This window comes from Gracilinanus agilis, chromosome 2 (assembly GCF_016433145.1).
Source record: "Gracilinanus agilis isolate LMUSP501 chromosome 2, AgileGrace, whole genome shotgun sequence".
In the NCBI taxonomy this organism is placed as follows: Eukaryota; Metazoa; Chordata; class Mammalia; order Didelphimorphia; family Didelphidae; genus Gracilinanus; species Gracilinanus agilis.
The window spans coordinates 41684968-41704772 of record NC_058131.1 but is presented as its reverse complement, the minus strand read 5'-3'; the positions used below and the strand labels follow the sequence as shown (position 1 = coordinate 41704772).

The window sequence follows — 19805 nt, the reverse complement described above, 5'->3', positions numbered from 1 at the left end:
GAGTCACACAGCTAGGAAGTGGCTGAGGTCAAATTTGAACCTAGGACCTCCCGTCTCTAGGCCTGACTCTCAATCCACTGAGCTACCCAGCTGCCCCCTGAGTTTTAAATGGTGTTCCCACCAAGAAGAATTTGACTGGTGGGGATTAGGGAGAAGAAGTAAGAGCACTGTCTGTTCCTTTTTGCCAACAGCATGGTGGGCTCCAAAGCTTGCTCTGGCACTCTGATACTCCTCTGTCATTCAGGTTCTTCTGTACCTTCTCACACATGCCCAAACAGGCATTGCAGCCTCACTTCCTAAGAAGGCAAATAAGGGCAAGCTGGAGCAGCACCAACAACTGGGTGCTTGGAAATAGCCCCAAGTCTTAGGTAAGGCTCAGGAGGAAAAAAAACTCTTGTCAGTAAATGCGAATCTTCCTGGGGTTAGTATCTTCTGCATGGTCACCAGATGCCATGCCCTGCCAACTTCCAGTGATTCAAGTTCAGACCTTCTCAATAGACATCACTTGTCCTTTGTGGGTCACTATAGAAATAAAGGCCACGTTCATTTCATAAGTCCTGCTGCTCTCAGATCCCCTCCTGAGTCTAAACTTCATTTTCTCTAGGTTCTTTTCTGAGATTGTCTCCTATTCCAGCTCTGGTTTCTCTCAGAGGAAGTTAGGCTAAGTCAGCTGAAGCAAACTGCAGGTGCCTCAAGTATCCTTTGAGAGGATAAACAATGGTATCTGCTAAATCTAAGGGGAGGGAGAGTAGAGAGGTCTCCCTAAACACCCAGTGCCCTTATCCAGATGAATGAATTCACCAATACAACAAGCCAGGTAGTATGTGTTTGGCAATTAGACCACAAAGATAAAAACTTGACCATTTCTGCCCTGAAGGTCCATTCTGGTCTACTAGGGCTGTGCTGGCAAACCTATGGCATGAGTGCCGGAGTGTGGAGGGGGCTACTCCTTTCCCCCTCTCCACGTGCACATGTTGTGAGGAAGTTTACTAAATTATTATTTAGGAGACCTAGCAGGAAGGGCTGGAGAATTCTAAATGGAATGCAGAAGCAGGAAGTGTGGCCTCTCTCTCTGAGATGACTCCATGGTGGTTGGGACAAGTTGTAAGTGATCCTGGGAGACCTCAGAGGAAGTGGAGTTTGCACTCAGATTTCTTGATATCCAGAAGGAAGACTGTCATCTATTTGTGGGAGATTTTTGGTAGAGACTATTAATCCCAACCTGAGTTTCAGGTTAACTTGGGCTGGGTTAGCTCCCAAATGTACCCACCTGAAGGAGTGCAGATAGTGGTCCTGGAGGAGCTGCAACATCGCTGGAGTGTGTCAGAACTCTGCTGTGAGGATACCCACTTTAGTCCTGTTGTTCTCTGGGCCCTGCCTTGCTTAGGTCTCAGTTCAGTGTAGGTAAGTCCCTCCCCTGACCCTGTGGTTTGCCCATAGTCTGGAAGTGTAGAAACCCCTATTCCCATCCTTTACCATAGTTCCCTTCATTAAATTTGTTACAAACTCTCATCATTTGCTAACTAGTTTTCACAGACCCCTGGTCTAGGTGGGGCAGGGTGACAGTTAGGCCTAGCTGTCACTTCTGTCAACAGTCATTTCCCTTAACAGTAACCCAGTTTCCCTAACTTGTTTGGTCTCACCTACTGTCCATTCCTGTTTCCTACTCACCCTTCTGAACCCACATATAATATTTAAGTTAACTCCCCATGGTTTTCCCCATAAGACACCTGGGGACTTTCATTACTTGCCCCTCTGCCCAGCAGCCCAATGGGGGGAGGAAGGGAGAGGCTCCTCCCTCCCCTGTCTGGGATAAGGCGGGAGGCTCCCATGCTGCATAAGGGTTGCAGTTTGGGCACTCGGTCTCTAAAAGGTTTGCCATCATTGTAGGAGGGGAATACAACACCTACAAGCATTTGTAAATACAAAGTGTAAGAACAGGCACCAGCCCTGGGATTTCCTGAGTACTGAGAACACTCAGCATAAGTCTGCATCTTCTCTGTAAAGAATCGGCCAGCTTGGCTGGGGACCAATATAAAATCAGTCTAGAAAGGCAGCTTGGAGCCATATGGTAAAGGGCTTGAAATGCCAAAGAAAAGAGTTTGTTTTTTTATCTCAGAGACAATGGGGAGCTGCGACAGTGTCCTGCCCAGGACTCTTGACATAGTTGTATGCAGGCATTTAGGGACACAAATCTGGCAGCTCTAAGGGGACTGGAATGGAATGGGAAAAGACTGGAGGTGTGGTGCCAATGAGTAGGCAACTACAAGAGTCCAGCTAGGTGGGCACGATGGGGTCTATACTAGTGGTGGCTGTGTGGGTGAGGAGGAAAGATGATATGGACCTAAGAATGACAAGGTTTGGCAACCGACCAGATATGGGGCATGTGGGAGAGAAAAGAGCAAAGAACGAGTGTGAAGCTGAAATCCAGGTGACTGGAGGGATAGGAGTACTCTCCACAGATCAGGAGAAGAGGCAGCATCTGGGGGAGGAGGGGAACGAAGTCATGAATTCTGGTTTTAGATGCAGAATTTGGGATGCCTCATAGGCAGCTGATGACGCTGTAATGGAGCTCAGGAGAGAGAGAAGGGTGAGATCACTGAAGGAGAGAGCTGTTGATTACAGCAGATTTCTGGTCACAATCCAACTATGGGCAGTTTTGAGAAAAAAGGAAGAGATAGTCACAAGGGCCTTAGAGATATGCACTTCACAGACAAATAAACTGAAGCCGAGAAACACTGAATGATTTGCTTAGGTTCATAAAAGTAGTAAGACTGGGGGAGGGGGGCAGGATTTGAATTCAGGTCCTCTATCTCCAAATACAGCTCCCCTTGACTATCAGCTTTATCTTCTCTATTTCACAGGAGCCAGGCTGGGTGCCTTGTTTTCCCTTGACCCTGCCATGTCCTTCCTCCCATCCACCTCAGTTTGACACCTCCTGCAAGGCCAGTCCTAAATGATACCTCTTGCCCCATCTGGATAAGCTCTCCCAGCAGCTCTACTCTCTTTATAGCCTGTGACATGGTTAGGGATTCTGTATGTGTTTTGCTACCTTCTAATCTAGCCACTGTCTCTGCTAATCAACTCTGTGAAAACCCTAAAGAAGGAGCAGAGGAAGCCAACAAAAAACAGAAAGTGACCAAACACTCCAGATGCTGCCATGATCTGGGGTTTGTGCTTTGACTGAAACCACGTGGTCCAGGCTCCCAGGTTAATTAGTGCCATGTTTTGGCTCTCTGCTGCCCCTTGGTTCAGTAATTCATGTCTGAGGAATTAGTTTAGAAGAACTTAGGAGAAAGAGGCAGGCTTGGGCAAAAGAAGCAGGCCTCTCTTGGCACAGGATGGAAAGAGCTTGGCCTACCTGTGCTTAAGGGGGTTTGTGTTCTCTTTAAAAATATGTATGAGGGGCAGCAAGGTGGATCAGTGGATAGAGAGCCAGGTCTAGAGATGGGAGGTCCTGGGTTCAAATCTGACCCTAGGTATTTCCTAGCTGTGTGACCCTGGGCAAGTCACTTAACCCTCACTGCCTAGCTCTTACTCTTCTTCTGCCTTAGAAATAATACAAAGCATTGATTCTAAGATGAAAGTTAAGGGTTAAAAAAATACATATGTACTTTATTTCCTGACTTTCAACAGGGAAGTGGCTGATGAGTCTCAGAAATGACACTTGACAAGCCCTTCTCCAGTGGTACTTCTTGAAAAGAAGCATCTCAGGGATAGGAGGGGCCTCCATTAAGGTCTTCAGGCAAAGGCTGGATGACTACCTAGTGAATATGCTGTTGCTAAAGAGATTCTTGGGGTGACGTTTCTTCCAACACAGAGATCCTTTGCTCCAGTGATAGATAATAATTTGGAGACATCCCCCTCTGATCTCTTTGATACTTCGTTCTGTGACTCCCTAATACACTGATCATGTAACACTGCCTAGTTTATCACTGATCTTTTTGTAATGGTTCTTAGGAAGTAAATGTTGATTTGATTTGAGTTACTTCAGTTTGAGATTTCTCCCCATCCAGTCAAGAAGAGAAACAGTTTGAAAGTTGAAAGTGGAGAACTTAAAAGTTAACATTTCAGCTCCAGGAGTGATTGTATTTGTCTCTCAGTCTGATCCATAAACTGGGAATACCAACTCACTGTCTGATGGGTACATTTTTTAAAAATTGAAAGTTGGAACCATTTCTGCATTTATTGGCTTCAATATGACTCTGCCCCCTTTCTCTGAACACTCCTACCCATCTTTACTGGAATTCTTAACTTTACCAGAGAGGAAACAAGGGTCATAGAAAGCAAAATAACTGCCTTGCTACCATTTTGGCAGGAGGATAGAACATCTAGGTTAAAAAAAATTGAAGTCTATTGGCTGTCTCAGTAAAAACAAAACTGCTTGATTCTATAGTAAAATCTAGATGCATTCTCATTTTATTCGATATACTGTAGGAGGAGCTGTTAGGGCAAAAGAGTAAGGAAGTAAGAATATAAGAAATTGTGGAAAGTCAATCAGTTTTGGGAAAACCACAGGAAATAAAAAGGGGAATTTTAGTTATATAAAATCAAAAAGGTTTTGCATAAATAAAACCAATGCACTTAAAATCAGAAGGGGACATTTAACTGGGAAAAATTTTTGAAGCAAGTTTCCTAATAAAGTTTTCTTTTTGTGTATGTGCTCATGCTCATGTAAATTACATGTGTATATAGCTGATCACAATTTTTGAGAGAAAGAGTCATTTGCTAATTGGTAAATGGTCAAAAATATGAATAGGCAGTTCATAAAAGAAGTTGCTATTCAGTTATTTTTCAGTTGTGCCCAACTCTTTGGGACTCCATTTGGAATTTTCTTGGCAAAGATATGAGAGTAGTTTGCCATTTCCATTTCCTTCTTTAGCTCATTTTGCAGAGGAGAAAACTGAGGCAAACAAGATTAAGTGACTTGCCCAGGATCAGATAGCCATTAAGTGTCTGAGGCCAAATTTAAACTCGAGTCTTCCTGATTCTAGGCCTTGTGCTCTATCCACAATACCAGTTGGTTCCCTATTAAGGAAGACATTCATGGTATCAACTGCCATATGAAAAAATGCTCCAAATCATTAATAGAGAAACACAAGTTAAAGAAACTCTGAGATGTACCTCACACAGGTTGGTGGGCAGGCAACAGCATTAAATGCTTACTACATGCTGGGCACTGTGCTAAGCACTGGGGATGTCAATAGAATAATCATGAGAGGTAACATTTATATAGTACAAAACAGAGGATGAGATTTTACAGCTTACAAGAGTAATTGCTGCCCGGGCCTCTGTCTTCCACTAGGAATCTGCTGGCTTAGGGCTGTATTCACAACCACTTTATCCTAAGCCATATGTCACTAGTCAATTCATCAAAGCTTATACTGTGAAATGCTGAGGCCATCAAATATTCGAAAAGTACAGAAAACCACCAAGTTCGATTCCGATGGCCTAAGATTCTAAAGGGGGGAGGAGGGGAGGAAGGGTTCAAGAGGAGGAGCTGAAGGTACTAAAAAAAATGGATAAAGCAAGATTTTTGAAATAATTCTGAAAAGTCTGACCACATGTGAGGTTATCCCATTAATCTATCTTAGTAACAACTCTAAGACAGAAGGGCAAGGGCAAGGCAAATGGGGGTTAAGTGACTTGTCACACAGTTAGAAAATATCTGAGGCTATATCTGGACCCAGGGCCTCCTGACTCTGGACCTGGTGCTCTATCCACTGAATCATATAACTGCTCCATTAATCTTTATTTTAAAAGGACATATATAAAAGATAGAGGGAGCACACAATCAAGAACAAAAAAGAACAGAATAGAACTTGAAAATACTGGGAAGCCCCAAATCTAGAAGGAACAAATCTCTTGAACGTTGACGTGCATTTGTTCTGAGTAACAAAAAAGATCTTTAAGTGACAAGAAAGGAGAAAGCTTCCACTTGGGAAAGACATTGTACAGTTAAGGGATCATGGAGGATGTCTCAAAGCAGTGCTCCCAAGAACCTTTTCTACAACAAACTCAAGTCTTGGGGTAGGGGTGGGGGTGGGAAGAGACAGGGACTGAAGCCATCATTCAGACACAGAGTTCACTGCAATGAAAAAGTCAAAAAGCATTTCTTTATTTATGGTCACCTAGCCTTTGCTTAAAGAGCTCCAATGAGGGGAAGCCCACTATCTACTTGCCAAGGAGTCCAGGTCACTTTTGGATCACTATTAGGAAGCTCTGAGCTCTATGCTCAGTGGTCAAGGAAAGCAAGTTTAACTCTTCCCCACATAGAAACCTTTGAAATAACTGAAGACAGCCTTCCCTCTCCCTGTAAGACTTCTGTTCTCAAGGTTAAACATCCCCAATTCCTTCAACTGTTTGCCTATGGCTTTAGTCTTCTTTGTTAAGGGGAACAATGTTTGGCTTAAGGGAAGCACAAATAAAGTTAGGAGAGAGACAGTCCAAGAAGGGTGAAGCAATAGTTAAAAAAAAATGCACATGAATGAGAAAGGCAGAGACAGAGTGAGTGTGTGTGTGCGTGTGCGTGCGAGGGCATGACAGAAGCCATGGACACAGAGCCTCCTTGGCATTGTTAGGTTCTATTCTATTCCAGGAGTGGGGTCTCCAAGCTTTGATGCTTACAGGACTGGGAGAGTCAGAGTCCAGGCCAGGTTTATAGCCAGCATAGCACAGATGCCCTGAGAAACGGAGTGATTTGGGGGAATGACTTTCTGGCCCCTGGGCCAGAAAGACTTCCCCTACACTTAAGTAGAATCTGTACATGAACTTGGTAGGACTGATGTTGTGTAGACTGAGCTTAGTTTTGAACATATTCCCTCACAGACTAAAATGAGATAGGAGAGGACATCAGTTGCTCATTCTATGTCCCACAGACATATTAAACTAAATATATGCCAAACTGAATTCATTATCTACACTCTCCCTTGTTCTTAACTTCCCTATTATTGTCAAGGTTTCACCACGCCAGCACCCTGGCCCCCTCAACTCAGAACCTAAGGATCACCCTCTACTCCTTAATACCCCACACCTCCCAAAGCCAATCTGCTGCCAAGGCCTGTTGATTTTCTGATACCTCACATTGGACTAATGTGATAGACTAGTGGCTGGTCTCCCCACTCTGCTGCCAAAGTGCTCTTCTTAAAGCACAGTTCAGGTTAGGCTTCCTGCCCCTACTCACTCACCTCTGGGATCCAATACAAAATCATCTAGTGTTCAAAGCCCTTTCTGACTGAACTTCGCCCCCTTTTCCAGGATTCTTAACACCATGTGGTTGATCCAGTGATGCTGGCTACCCTCCAGGCCTGGAATCTTCCTTTCTACCTCCTGCTTCCCTCCACAACCCAGCTAAAATCCCACCACCTTCTTCCAGGGAGGATTTTGTGGTCTTTGTTCATTCCAGTGTTGTTCCCTCTGTTGATTCTCTCTAATTGATCCTGCACGACTGACTTTGGGGAAAATATTTGTGTGTCTTGTTATATTTTAAAAGTAAAGTAAAAGTCAACTGACGTTAATTGGTTAAATGGAACTTGGGGCCTAATAACTGGCCACCAAACAATGGGAGGAATAGTCCCTGAGAGCTGAAGCTAAGAAATGGCAAACGAGAAGACAGCAACTGGAATGACTGAATCACAACACAGTAATCCATTTTTTTTTAAAGTTCAGATTAAGGAGATGGCAAAATGGTTCAGTGGATAAAGTGCCAGGCCTTAGAAAGAAGAGATCCTGGGTTCAAATCTATCCTCAGACACTTCCTAGCTGTGTGAGCCTGGGAAAGTCACTTAACCCCCAGTGCTGAGCCCTTACTGCTCTTCTACATTGGAACCAATATGCAGTATTAATTCTAAGACAGAAGGTTTTAATAATAAAGTTCAGGTTAAGAAACCTCTGAATTAGGAGATTACTTAATAGTACAGATAAAAGGCGGTTGAGTCAAGAGGAGATAGAGGTGAGAAATGCTGACAAGACTTAGTAACTGATTAAATCAAGATTCTAATGAGTGAAGGAAAAGGAAGACTCAAAAATGACTTTACTTGGTTGACTGAAAGGTCAGTGGTACCATCCAGAGAGAGAAGGAAGCTAGGAAGAAGGGTAGACTTGAGAGTGTGGGTGGGTGGGGGGCAGAGATAATGAATTCAGTTTTATTCTGAGGGAGGTGCTGATAGGACAAGCTGGTGAAGATGCCCAGTAAGCAGGGGGTAACATGGAGGCAGAGGTCAGGCCAGATTACACAGATCTGGCTGAAACACAACCACAGAGGTGATACCTGAATCCTTGGGAATAGATAAAAGAGCACAGAAGGGGAGAAAGCAGAGAAAGAGAGGGCTGAGATGAAAGTGGAAGACCACTCATGTAGAAAAAGGAACAAAATTCAAGAAGTGATCTGGATTTAGATTTCTCTCTCTCTCTCTTTAGTGGTACTGTGGAGCTATTTCCTGTTCAACAATTTTATTAGACAATTAGAAGATCTAGATGGCATGCTCATCTTCCCCATTGCTTGAACAGAGCTGAAAGAACAACGAGTACCTAGGATTACAGTATCATGATGGAAAAAGGTCATGAAAAGCTGAACCTAAACAAGTTAAAATTTATCAGAGCTAACATATAAAGTCCCATAAGCAAGGCCAAAAGATTCATTACATAAGTACAAAATGGAAAAGAAGTAACATGATAATTCTTAAAAACAACAACAACAACAAACCAAACTCATTTCTGCTGACTGACTATGCTAAATGCAGGTTAACATTATAAATGTAGCTGTCTAAAAAGCCCTTAAGATCTCCAACTATATTAATCAAAGAATATTATCCAGAACAAAGAAGTTAGTCATTGCGATTTATTCTAAGCTGGTCAAATAATTTCTGGAGTGTCTAATTCAATTCTGGGTGATGCATTTTAAGAAATATATTAATATAGTGACCCATCTCACCTGAAAGGTGGCCAGAATAGTGATGACCAAGGCATAGAAGAAATGGCTAAAGGAACTAGGGATGATTAATTTGGAAAAGAAAAGACTTGGGCTGAGAGTTATGAGGGGCAGAGGACAGGAGGGACATGACTGCTGTCCTTCCATCTTCGAGGAGCTAGGATGTGAAAAGATCCCATTTGTTTTGCCTAGTCCCCAAATACAGAACTGAGTCCAATGGGCATGAATATGAGGGAGGAAGATTTGGCTCAGTAGAAAGATTCACTTTCTAACAATGAAGAGATGTCCAGGAATAGAAAGGGCTCCCTTAGGAGATACTGAATCTGGGATTACTGAAAGTCTTCAAACAGTGGTAGATAACCACTGGCCCAGATTCATGAATAGGGTAGGAAATTAAAATAAATCTAAGGTTCCTTCTAATCCTAAGATTCTATAATTTGATGGTTCAGCTATTGTTTTTTATCTTTAATTAAACTACATCCCTTACAAATATCACTACAGATAAATATAACCATTCCCAATGATTAATTAGAGCTGGAGAATGATATTCCTAAATCAGTTCTCAACATGTGGTCCAAGGACCCCTCCCCCTCCTTGAGAGGGTCAGAGAGGCCAAAATTATTGTCATAACAACAAGATGTTATTTGTCTATTAAACTGCCCCCTCCTTTTCCAATTTCTGTACATATCCGTATGATATTGGATTTTCTTCATGGACTCCAAACCAAAACAATATATCACAGAAACAAATATGACAATATAGTCATCTTCTATTAGGTCAGAAATATTAAAGATTTGCAAAAAATATATAAAACAATGCCACTCTTCTTACTAAATTTTATTATTTTGGAAAACAGTTATTTTTCATAGTTATTTTTCATATTTTCTTATTTACAAAGAGTTTATTATTGTCGTTTTAAAATAATAAATTTACATTTTTATCATTTTAAATTTCTGATATAGTAAATATCAATAGACATAACTCACATTAAAGAAATGCTATCTAGGGTCCTTCCTCAATAATTTTGAAGAGAATAAAGGAGTGCCAGGACCAAAATGTTTGAGAACTGTTGCCCTAGATGACACTGTAAACAGCTGATCTTGTAGTCAGTGACAATTTCCATGTACTGTCAACTTGATACAGATTTCTGATGAATTGCTTTGCCAACCAGAAAAAGCAATGAAAAACATCATTCGAGACCTGTTTTAAACTAGGTCTTCAGACCCAGCCTTTACTCTGGCTTAAGAGATAAAATCCAAGATCCTTCTAGTCTATCCAGACACTGATGCACACAAGGTCAGAATCAGAGATAGAATCATTGGGTTCTATCAACAAACACTGCAATACATTAAACTGTTAAGGTGCTGGGGATAAGACTAAAATAACAACTATTCTCTGCCCTCCAGGAGCTTAATTCAACAGGAACAAACTGATAAAAGAAAGCCCTTTGGGACAAATCAGTGATCACTGTATTGATACAAACTGCAAGAATGCAATGAGCAATGACCTTCTTTTGGCAGATCCAGGTCCCAATTCTTGCTTTTCCTGCTGTTTGCTGTGCAGAGAGTCAAGCACTACTTTTTTTTTTTTAAACTCATACCTTATCTTAGAATTGATTCTAAGGCAGAAGAGCAGTAATGGCTAGGCAACTGAAGTTAAGTGACTTGCCCAGGATCACAGTGCTAGGAAATATTGTCTGAAGCCACATTTGAACCCAGGTCCTCTCATCTCCAGGCTTAGCTCTTTAATCACTGTGTTACTTAGCTGTCCCAGGCACAATTCTTTAGAAAGGTCTTTCCATAGCAAGGTTTGAGCCATATTCCCACAATCAATCAATTCTAACTAAAACTTTGCAAGAAAATTTGGGTTTTCATCACCCACTTTTTGGGGGATTCATGTTCAGTTTCCAAATGTCATTAAGTTCAAATGACTGAACTGGAAAAGCTGGAAACTTTCTCCCCTCTTGGACATTTGCTCTAAAGGTCTAAAAGTTAATCAACAGCATATTTATTCACTAGGTGCCAGGACTTGACAATGTGTGTGAAGTTGGAGAAAAAGAAGAGACTATACATTTTGGATCTCTCAGCAGGTGAGTTCTCATGTGCAACCAAATGAAGGAACTAGGCTAGATTTGGAGCTGAGGACCTGAATCTGAATCGAGGCTCTGCTATTTAATGCTTGGGTCACATTAGGTATATGACTGGCCTCTTCAGGGCCTCATCTGTAAAGTGAGAGGGTAGGCCTAGATGGCTTCAACAATCTCTTCTAGTTCTAAATTCATGATACTATGATATGTTCTTTCACTTCTACTAGACCCCAGATCCTCAGGAGTCCTTGTATAGCAGGGAACTTCTAGGAAGACACAAATGGCAGTTCTCTGATAGACCTTTCACAGGATCCCTGACGGTCAAAGCACTGAGGACCTAGACCAGTGGTTCCCAAACTACTGCCCCCTTTCTAGAAAAAATATTACTTAGCGCCCCTGGAAGTTAATTTTTTAAAAATTTTAATAGCAATTAATAGGAAAGATAAATGCACCTGTGGCTATCACCACTCCCTGGGATTGCTGCAGCACCCACCAGGGGCGGTGGCACCTACTTTGGGAATCACTGACCTAGACCCATGTCGGTAAAGGCATGGACTGCTCTTTTCCTCCTCTCAGTGCCTGAGGACATTTTACACATGCCCTGCCCCTCTGTCCAGCAGTCCAATGAGAGTACTTCCTCCCTCTGCTGTTTGGGGTAATGCAGCTGGCTCACAGACAGCTTGAAGGTACAGTTTGGGCACCCAATCTCTAAAAGGTTCACCATTGCTGTCCTAGACTCTTTCGGTTGAGTGTGTCCTTAGAACTTACAGGATTGAGAGACTACTAATTATGAATCAGTCTGGCTCTCTTTAACATGAAATGGACCACTTTTTCCAAGTCACTGGTTCATGACCAACCAGTTCAAAATTGGGACTCTGGGCTAGTGTTTTCTTCCTAGGAAAACTGCTATAGGTACTTATTTATTTGTTCCTCCCCTGTGACAGTAAGTGGAATAGGTGCTAGACTTGGTGTCAGGGGAGAGTGTGATTTTAATCAGCCTCTGGAAAATCACTTAAAGTCTCTGAAACTCAGTTTCCTTATCTGCAAAATGAAGACACCACACCATCCCTCAGAGTTGTACTTGAGGATCAAGTAGAATTGTTTGTAAAATGCACCCTGAAACCTTAAAATGCACTACATACTTGTGTGATTACTACATACTTATGTAATTATTCCTTCTGCTAAGTCCACAGGACTCTGTACCTCTTGTACCCCTACAGTCATCTTAGAGTTATAGAAATAGACAAACTCGTGTTTCCTTCCAGATTGTATGGTCCTTGAAGGCAGGGATTGAGTCATCTTCTTTATATTCTCCACAATGCCTAGAAAGATCCTGGACATAGTAGATGCTCAGTATCTAAAGCTGATGATGTATCCAGACCCTGAAAAGGACTATCTCCTATCGATTTATGAAAGGGGGTAGTTCCCACTGAATCCAAGAGAGACACACTGAAAGCTCAGTCCAAATACCCCCTACCCTGGAAAAGGAGTTTTGAGGACTTGGGGCATGGAGGGGGGGAGCGGGTGGAGGTGGGGGAGGTGAGAGAAAATGAAACAAGAATGACATATAAGCCTTGCAGGTAGTATATGCTCCATAAATATTGGCTGGGCATTTATGTCCAGTTCATCACATCATTTCATGATATGAGTTTAAAAAATATTTGTCTCCCATTTTCTAGACCCCAGGACAATCACAACAATCCATACTTATATAGTAATATATGAGTTGTAAATTGTTTTCCTGATAATCTATAAAGAGGATATTGAAAATTCGTATTCCCATTTTAAAGATGAAAGAACCAGGCCCTGGAAGCTTACATGAGTCACTGTCCAAGGTTACACAACAAAAAGTCAGAGAGCTGGGATTTCAACCCAGGTGTCTTGAGAACACAAAATGAACACTCTTCCCCCCCCCCCCACCCACCTCCCCTACCCCATACCAACCTACCTCTAGTGAACAGGAAAGGGAGTTTATTTAGTCCCAAGAGGAGGCGCTTTCTTGATTATCCATTATTGCAGTACAGCTTTGGTTTCTTTTCAATTCTTGTCAAAATGGGACTAGAAAGTAATCTAAGCTACTGCCAGGGGGCAAGCTGTCATCCTTTGGAACTCACAGTTCTATATTCCCTACAGACTGCTCCATCTTTTTTATTTTATTTTATTAAACCTTTATCTTCTATTTTAGTAACTCTATGAAAAAGAGCAGTAGGAGCTTGACAATAGGAATTAAGTTACTTTTTGCCCAAGTTCACACACATAGGAAGTGTCTAAGGCAAAATTTGAACCCAGGTCCTCTCAATTGCAGGTCTGATGCTCTATTCCCTGAGCCATCTACCTGCTCCATGGGCTGTTCCATCCTTAAAGCGATGCAGATAATGCTATATGTAGAAGAACTTGAATTTTATCAAACTATTACAATTGTGAATTTAGGTGGGACTTGCTCAGAGCATTTTCCACCCTTCTCACCATTCATAATTGGCTTTACTGGTGCTTCACACTTTACAGAGGCTATGTCCCACTGTCTCAGCATCTCCAAGATAATCATCTATTTGGCAAAGGAATAAGATGGGGTAGGAAAAATGGTACCCAAATGCCCCAAACACCTTAAAAAACAAACCACTAAGGCATCTGAGCCTGCTGCCCAGGGAAACTAGGCTCTTCTCCTTCCTTGAAGTGAGTTTGATCCCTAGCACGGTTCTGTTATGAATACCAACTTCTCTGCTGACATAGTGTTTATAAAAAGAAGATGAGACTAGAGGGCCTTTAATGTCCCTGGGAGCTCTCAGTATATGATCCTATGACATTGGCTTACTAGCCTGGAGAGGGCAATAGCAAATCTAAAAGGTACATGTTTCATAATGAAACTGGGCTTCTCACTTTTAGACTTAGTTATTAGCTTAGTTGTCCATCCAAGATAAATGAGGAATTGCTGTGGCTGACTCATTTGTGGTTTTGAAGTCAAATGGAAGTATTTGGAGTTACCAAGAGTATTTAAAGATTGTGAAAAATCAACTTTGAAAGATTTGCTAGAGAACATGTCAAAAATGGGCAGAGAAAGATTTCTTGCAACATAGACAGAAATGATGTGCCAAGCTGAATGGTTCTTTTTGGCGCGCCCCCCCCCCCCCCCCCAAGGAGCTATTATATGATAAAGCTGAGGAACAGCTGGATCCAAAGCCAAAGGTACTTGAGATTATTTGCTTAGCTCAGATAGTTTAATTGCACTTTTCATTACGACATACTATTTATTAGCAGTAAGAAGAGAAACCAGTGGCTGACTACAAAGTGAAGAAGCACACAAGTGGGCTTAAGTCTTTCTGAAACTTACATCCTTATTCCACCTACTAAGACTGTTCTGTCTGAAAATTCTTCCCATATAAAACCCACACCAAACAAACATGTGGTAACACTCAGCATTTCCACTTGCAAGCTCTCTATGACATGTTCGAATGACTTTGGATAAATGTAAATGCTCACTGTAAGTCTATAGAGATCACAACTTCCAAAGGTCCAAATCATTCCACTTAGAGCAGCAAAAGGTAGTTTTCAGAAGTGGTTTCTCACTTTGGAAGGGATCACAATGAATAGTTGAAACCTGGGTTCAAATTTGGCTCTGTTATTTATTAACTAATCTCTCTGAGCCTCATTTCCTTATAGATAAAAGGGGAAATGGTTCTGAAAACTTCATTGAATAAAATTTTATTAAGCCTAGTTGAGAGTGCTGAGTAACTAATTCACTTGTCTGGGCCTTGAGTAATATGGACAGTGCTTCAAAGAGGACTCTTAAGTTTGAAAGGGAGGAAGGCAAGGCAGGGAAAGAGAAGAAACGAGAGGTCGTTTATGGAAAAGCCATAAAACATAAAGATATTGAAGGCAAAAGAATGGCACTCCAGAGTCAAAGCAAGACACCAGACTTGGAATCCTGGAAGCCTTAAGTTATTAGGTTTCCTCTGACAATTGGAAATTATCCATCTCTAGGAGTCTGTTTCTTTATTTCTCAGATGGGGGGAAAGATCCAGCCCAGCTTAAAGTAAGTACTTGCCAAGGGCTGACTACCATCCTCCAAGGTTCCATATGAAGCTCGTAAATATTAAATTGTGCAAAGGTCACTGACCCATACTGCTGGTTTGGGCAAATCCCTTCCTCTTCCTGGTCTCTTGTTTCCTCCTCTGTAATGTGCCAGGCCAGTCTCTTTCTGAGGATCTTCCAATCCTCCACTCCAGTACGTCTACTTTCCCACAACTCCAATAACAATGCAACAGGGCACCTGCCTCCATTCCACCAACCATGCACCAGTGCACCTACTTCCCCCACAACTCCACTAATCATGTAACCCTGTGCCTGCCTCCCTCAGCTCCACTCCACAAACAACGAACAACTGCGCCTACTTTCCCATAGCTCCACTCTACCAACCATGCACCGGTGCGCCTGCCTCCCTCACGGCTGACCCCCGCTGCTGGCCGGCTCTTACTTCTCGATTTCCAGCGCCGCCACCTTCCTCTTCTCATACAGCTTGTCGTTGAGGGCGCGCACGATGTTGGGCGTGAGGGGCGCGAAGTCTTTCTCCGCGTTCATGGCGGCGGCGGCGAGGAGGAACGAGAGGCCGGGGACAAGCAACTGGGGCCGGGGGCCCCGGAGAGGACGTCTGCGGCTCCGCGCTCGTCCGCTCCACGCCGCTGCTGCCTCATGGGCACCACGGCTGCCTCCGCCCGGGTCGCTCTCTGGGCTTCAGAGGCCGTCTCTCGCGCGTGCGCACTCCGCAGCTCGCGTGCCCGGCTGCCCGGGCACAGCGGCTCTAGCTCCGGTCCTGCCTGGGGATATGGCTAAGAAGAGAGCTCACGGGGCGGAAGCCATGTTACTCGAGTCACATGACCCTTCAGAGGCCGCTTCCGCTTTCCGCAGCTCTAGGCCCCGCCTCCTCATCCCCTTCAGGACTGCCCCCCCCCCCGCCCCCGTGTCGAGGTTAGGACACTCCCCTCACGTCAGAAGCCACACCCCTGGCTCCAGTTCGGCTGTCAATTTCCAGCACGTGGCTGTCTCTTAGTGATATTTTGAGACTGAGAGGGAGAAGAGGACTCTGTAGGGACTGGGGGTTTAGAGCTGGAAGGGGAGCTCTGAGCCCTGCTCCCTCGATCCCTTCAGTCATTGAGGTTTTTACATAGGAGTCAGCATTTCTATGGAGCCGTAAGGTTTGCAAAGCACCTGAACTCCTCAAAACAACCCTGGAAGACAGGGGCTGTCATTATTCCCATTTTACACATGAGGACCCTGAGACTGAGGGGGAGTGACATGCCCTAGTTTACCTGGCTACTGAGGCTGGATTTGAACTTGGATCTTCCTGTCTCCAGGCCCACCTAATGTAACTTTTGAATTTTGTTTTACTTATTTTTTCAATTAACAAGCATTTATTTTCTCTCTCTTCCATTCTACCCTACTTTCCACTTGGAAACAAAATAGACAATGAAACCCTTGTAACAAATATGTATCCTTGGGCAAAACAAATTCTCATTTTGCTCAAGGGTGTCTCATTCTGTCTCAAAAATCTCATTGTGTTCATCTTATCTATCATGTTTCTGTGGGTCATTACATTGATTAGAGCTTCTTAAGTCTTTTAACTTTGTTTCATCTCTACAATGTTATGATTATTGTAGAAATAGCAGGTCCTGCTCCCTTCATTCTGCATCAGTTCATACAAGTCTTTCTAGTTTTCTCTGAAACCCACCCTTTTACCTTTTCTTAGAGCATAGTAGTATTCCATCCATTCATATAAGGTCATTTGTTTAGTGATTATCCAATTGATGGACACTCATTTGATTATAGTTCTTTGCCACTGAAAAAAGTTTTAGTTCACAGTTGGTACATATAGGTAGCTGGTGATACAGTGGATAAAGCACTGTCTGTGGAGTCAGGAAGACCAGAGGAAAAATCCTACTTCGAACACATAGCTGTGCTTCCCTCACCTATGAAAAGGGTTAGACCTATCTCCCAAGGTTGTTGTGAGTAACAAATGAGATAATATAGGAAAACACTTTTTAAAACGTAAAGTGATATGTAAATCATAACTATGATTATTATAAGGAAACTGAAGCCCCGAAATGCCCACTGGTGAGATCTTCCAGAGGCTCCTATTTGCAAGAGACATTGTGGTGACTGACCTAAGCCCTGGAATGTTGTACAACCTCCTAAATAAAGTTCATAGCCAGTCAAGAGTTTGGTCTCACTGTCTACACAGGACAAACCAGGTGTATGAGAAATATTTATCATATAAACTACGATATGCTGCTAGATTGACAAATCTATATTACTCATCCACCTATATATGTGTATGTTATCTATACATACATACCCATATCATTTCTATTTACATATATGCTATGTAGTCAAAGTGTGTATATATATGCGTGTGTATGTGTATATGTGTGTTTATGTGTCTCTGTGTGTTTAAATTAAATCTAGGAGATATATTGCAATTGCATAAAAGTTTGACCCCAGAATAGGAAAAAGAATGGATTGTATTTGGAAACTGCCCAGACTTCAAATAACCCCTAGCTTCTCTCTAAAAAACAAAGGGCCATTTTAAACACTTATCTCCTGGTGATCTTATAATGTGGTAAGCAGGGATATGCTGATAAATGTTTAAAAACAGACCCCCCCCTTTTATATACAAGAAACACTTTTAAGTTTAATCTGCCTCATTAACATTTTTTGTCTAGACAATCAAGAAAACAATAAATCAAGTATTTGCCTGTTTTTGAGGTGTGAATGCTTACACTGAAACTTTACCAATTGACTTGAATGAACTAGGAGAAGCAAGATCCAGCTCACTCCTGGTTGCAAGTAATGGATTGTCACAGTTTCTGAAGAACTGAAATTGAGGATTATTCAAAGAGAAATGGAAAAGGTTCATGATGGGAGGGAGTGGTTGAAAAAAATCAAGGAATGATGAAGGAAAATTTGATGAAACAATATCAAAGAAAGGTATGACTAGGAAAAAAAAAAACCATGTGTTGATTACATTTTGAGAATGAGTGATAACTTTTGGACATCCCTGGTGCTTCATCATTGTACACATGCAATATCCAAAGACCTAGAGAACTGGTTATATTCACCACATATTGAATGGGGCCTGAGTTGGATTTTCAGGAAAATGTGAACAAAAGTAACAAAGATAAGTAGATACGGACTAGTGTTTCCCTGCATTGGTGGAGAGAGTGCCCACATTGATGAGATCCCAAATTCATCAAAGTATCAAAATAGTAGAGTAGTATATATGGTAGAAGGTCTTTTTTTTTTAATCCTCACCTTTCATCTTAGAAACAATACTATATATTAGTTCCAAGGAAGAAGAGCAGTAAGAGCTAGGCAGTAGGGGGTAAGTAATTAGCCCAGGGTCACAAAGCTAGGAAGTATTTGAGCCAGATTTGAACCCAGGACCTTCCATCTCTAGATCTGTCTCTCAATGCATTGAGCCACATAGCTACTACCCTCATAGGGCTCTTTTTCAAAGAAGTAAAATAGATAAACATCTGCATAGAATGTAATCCATTATAACTTTATGAGAAAAAAATTATTGGTAGCAGTTTTCTCCTCCTTTTGCATATTAGCCATGAAGCCACAAATGGGTTAATTAAGAGGTAAGTAATGATAAAAAGGGAAAAAGCAGTCAAAATACTACCTCCACACATACATATACTACATAGTACTCACTCTTGATCTCTCTCCTCTCCCACTAGGTAAAACTGATCTGAAGTCTCAGATACTTAAACACACAGGGTGAGAGAGGACCCTGACTGCTGGATCTTCTTTCCACTTCTTCTCTTTCAGTATGTCTCTCATTTTTTTAAAACCCTTACCTCCTGTCTTAGGACTGATACCAAGTATTGGTTCCAAGGGAGTAAAGGCTAGGCAATGGGGGTTTAGTGACATTACCAAAGTCACATAGCTGGGAAGTGTCTGAGGCCAGATTTGAATCCTTTACTCTTTATCCCCTAAGTATCATACACATTAGTGAAGAAAAGGTTCATGGGCAGGGCGAGGGCAAGATTCAAACTTGAGTAAGGTCCTCTCCATCTTTAAGCCAATGCTTCACTGATGTGCTCACCTGCTTAGACACAGGTGACATAAATTATCTCCAGGCCTAGCTTCCTTTTTGGAAAGAATAGCAAGAGATGCTGTGGGAGAGGTTATGAGCCCCCATTAGTGCCTCTTTTCCTCACTCACCTTGTGTTATGTTTTGTACTCAGATAGAAAGACCTTCATACTAAGGCAACAATGCACTCTATTTTGCTGACATATTCTAGTTCTCTTTCCCTTTTAAGCATTTTTATCTTCCTGAAATGAAAGGAAGTGCTGCTTGGGCTGGTATCAGGGAGCAGGTTAAAAGGAGAAATTTATTGTTGTCAGTGTGTCATTTGTCCTTGACACCAAGGCCGAAGTCTGGTCCTGAAATAAACTTGTTATTCCCTAGCCTCCAACTTAGGATACGAGGGAGTTCCCCATCTCCATCCCACCCCACCATCACCGGTAACATTCATTATACCCTTCCTGAGAATAGCTTGTTTTCCCCAACAAGCTAAAGAAAAGTGTACTTTTTCATTATTATTTAACCAAAAGGATGACAAAGTGAAAAACAAAAGAAGAATCAGCCATTCTGCAGGAGTGCTTTCCCTAGAAGGCAGCAATTGAATGGGATCATTCAGTGGGAGAAGAGGACAGAGATGTAGGCATTTTGTGTATTGTGGGCACATGTGGGACTGGAGAGAATAAAAGATGTCCCCATTACGTTGTTAA

The 19805-nt window shown here is 42.3% G+C and overlaps 1 protein-coding gene across 1 annotated transcript in view; it reads right to left on the bottom strand.

Annotated features, from left to right (window-relative positions):
- Window positions 1-15673, bottom strand: part of VAC14 (VAC14 component of PIKFYVE complex) — a 119091-nt gene extending 103418 nt beyond the window's left edge. The window contains exon 1 of the mRNA XM_044663097.1: window positions 15487-15673. Coding sequence (XP_044519032.1) covers window positions 15487-15590 — 104 coding nt within the window. The 5' untranslated portion in view covers window positions 15591-15673. The remainder of the gene's footprint in view (window positions 1-15486) is intronic.
- Window positions 15674-19805: the final 4132 nt, after the last annotated feature.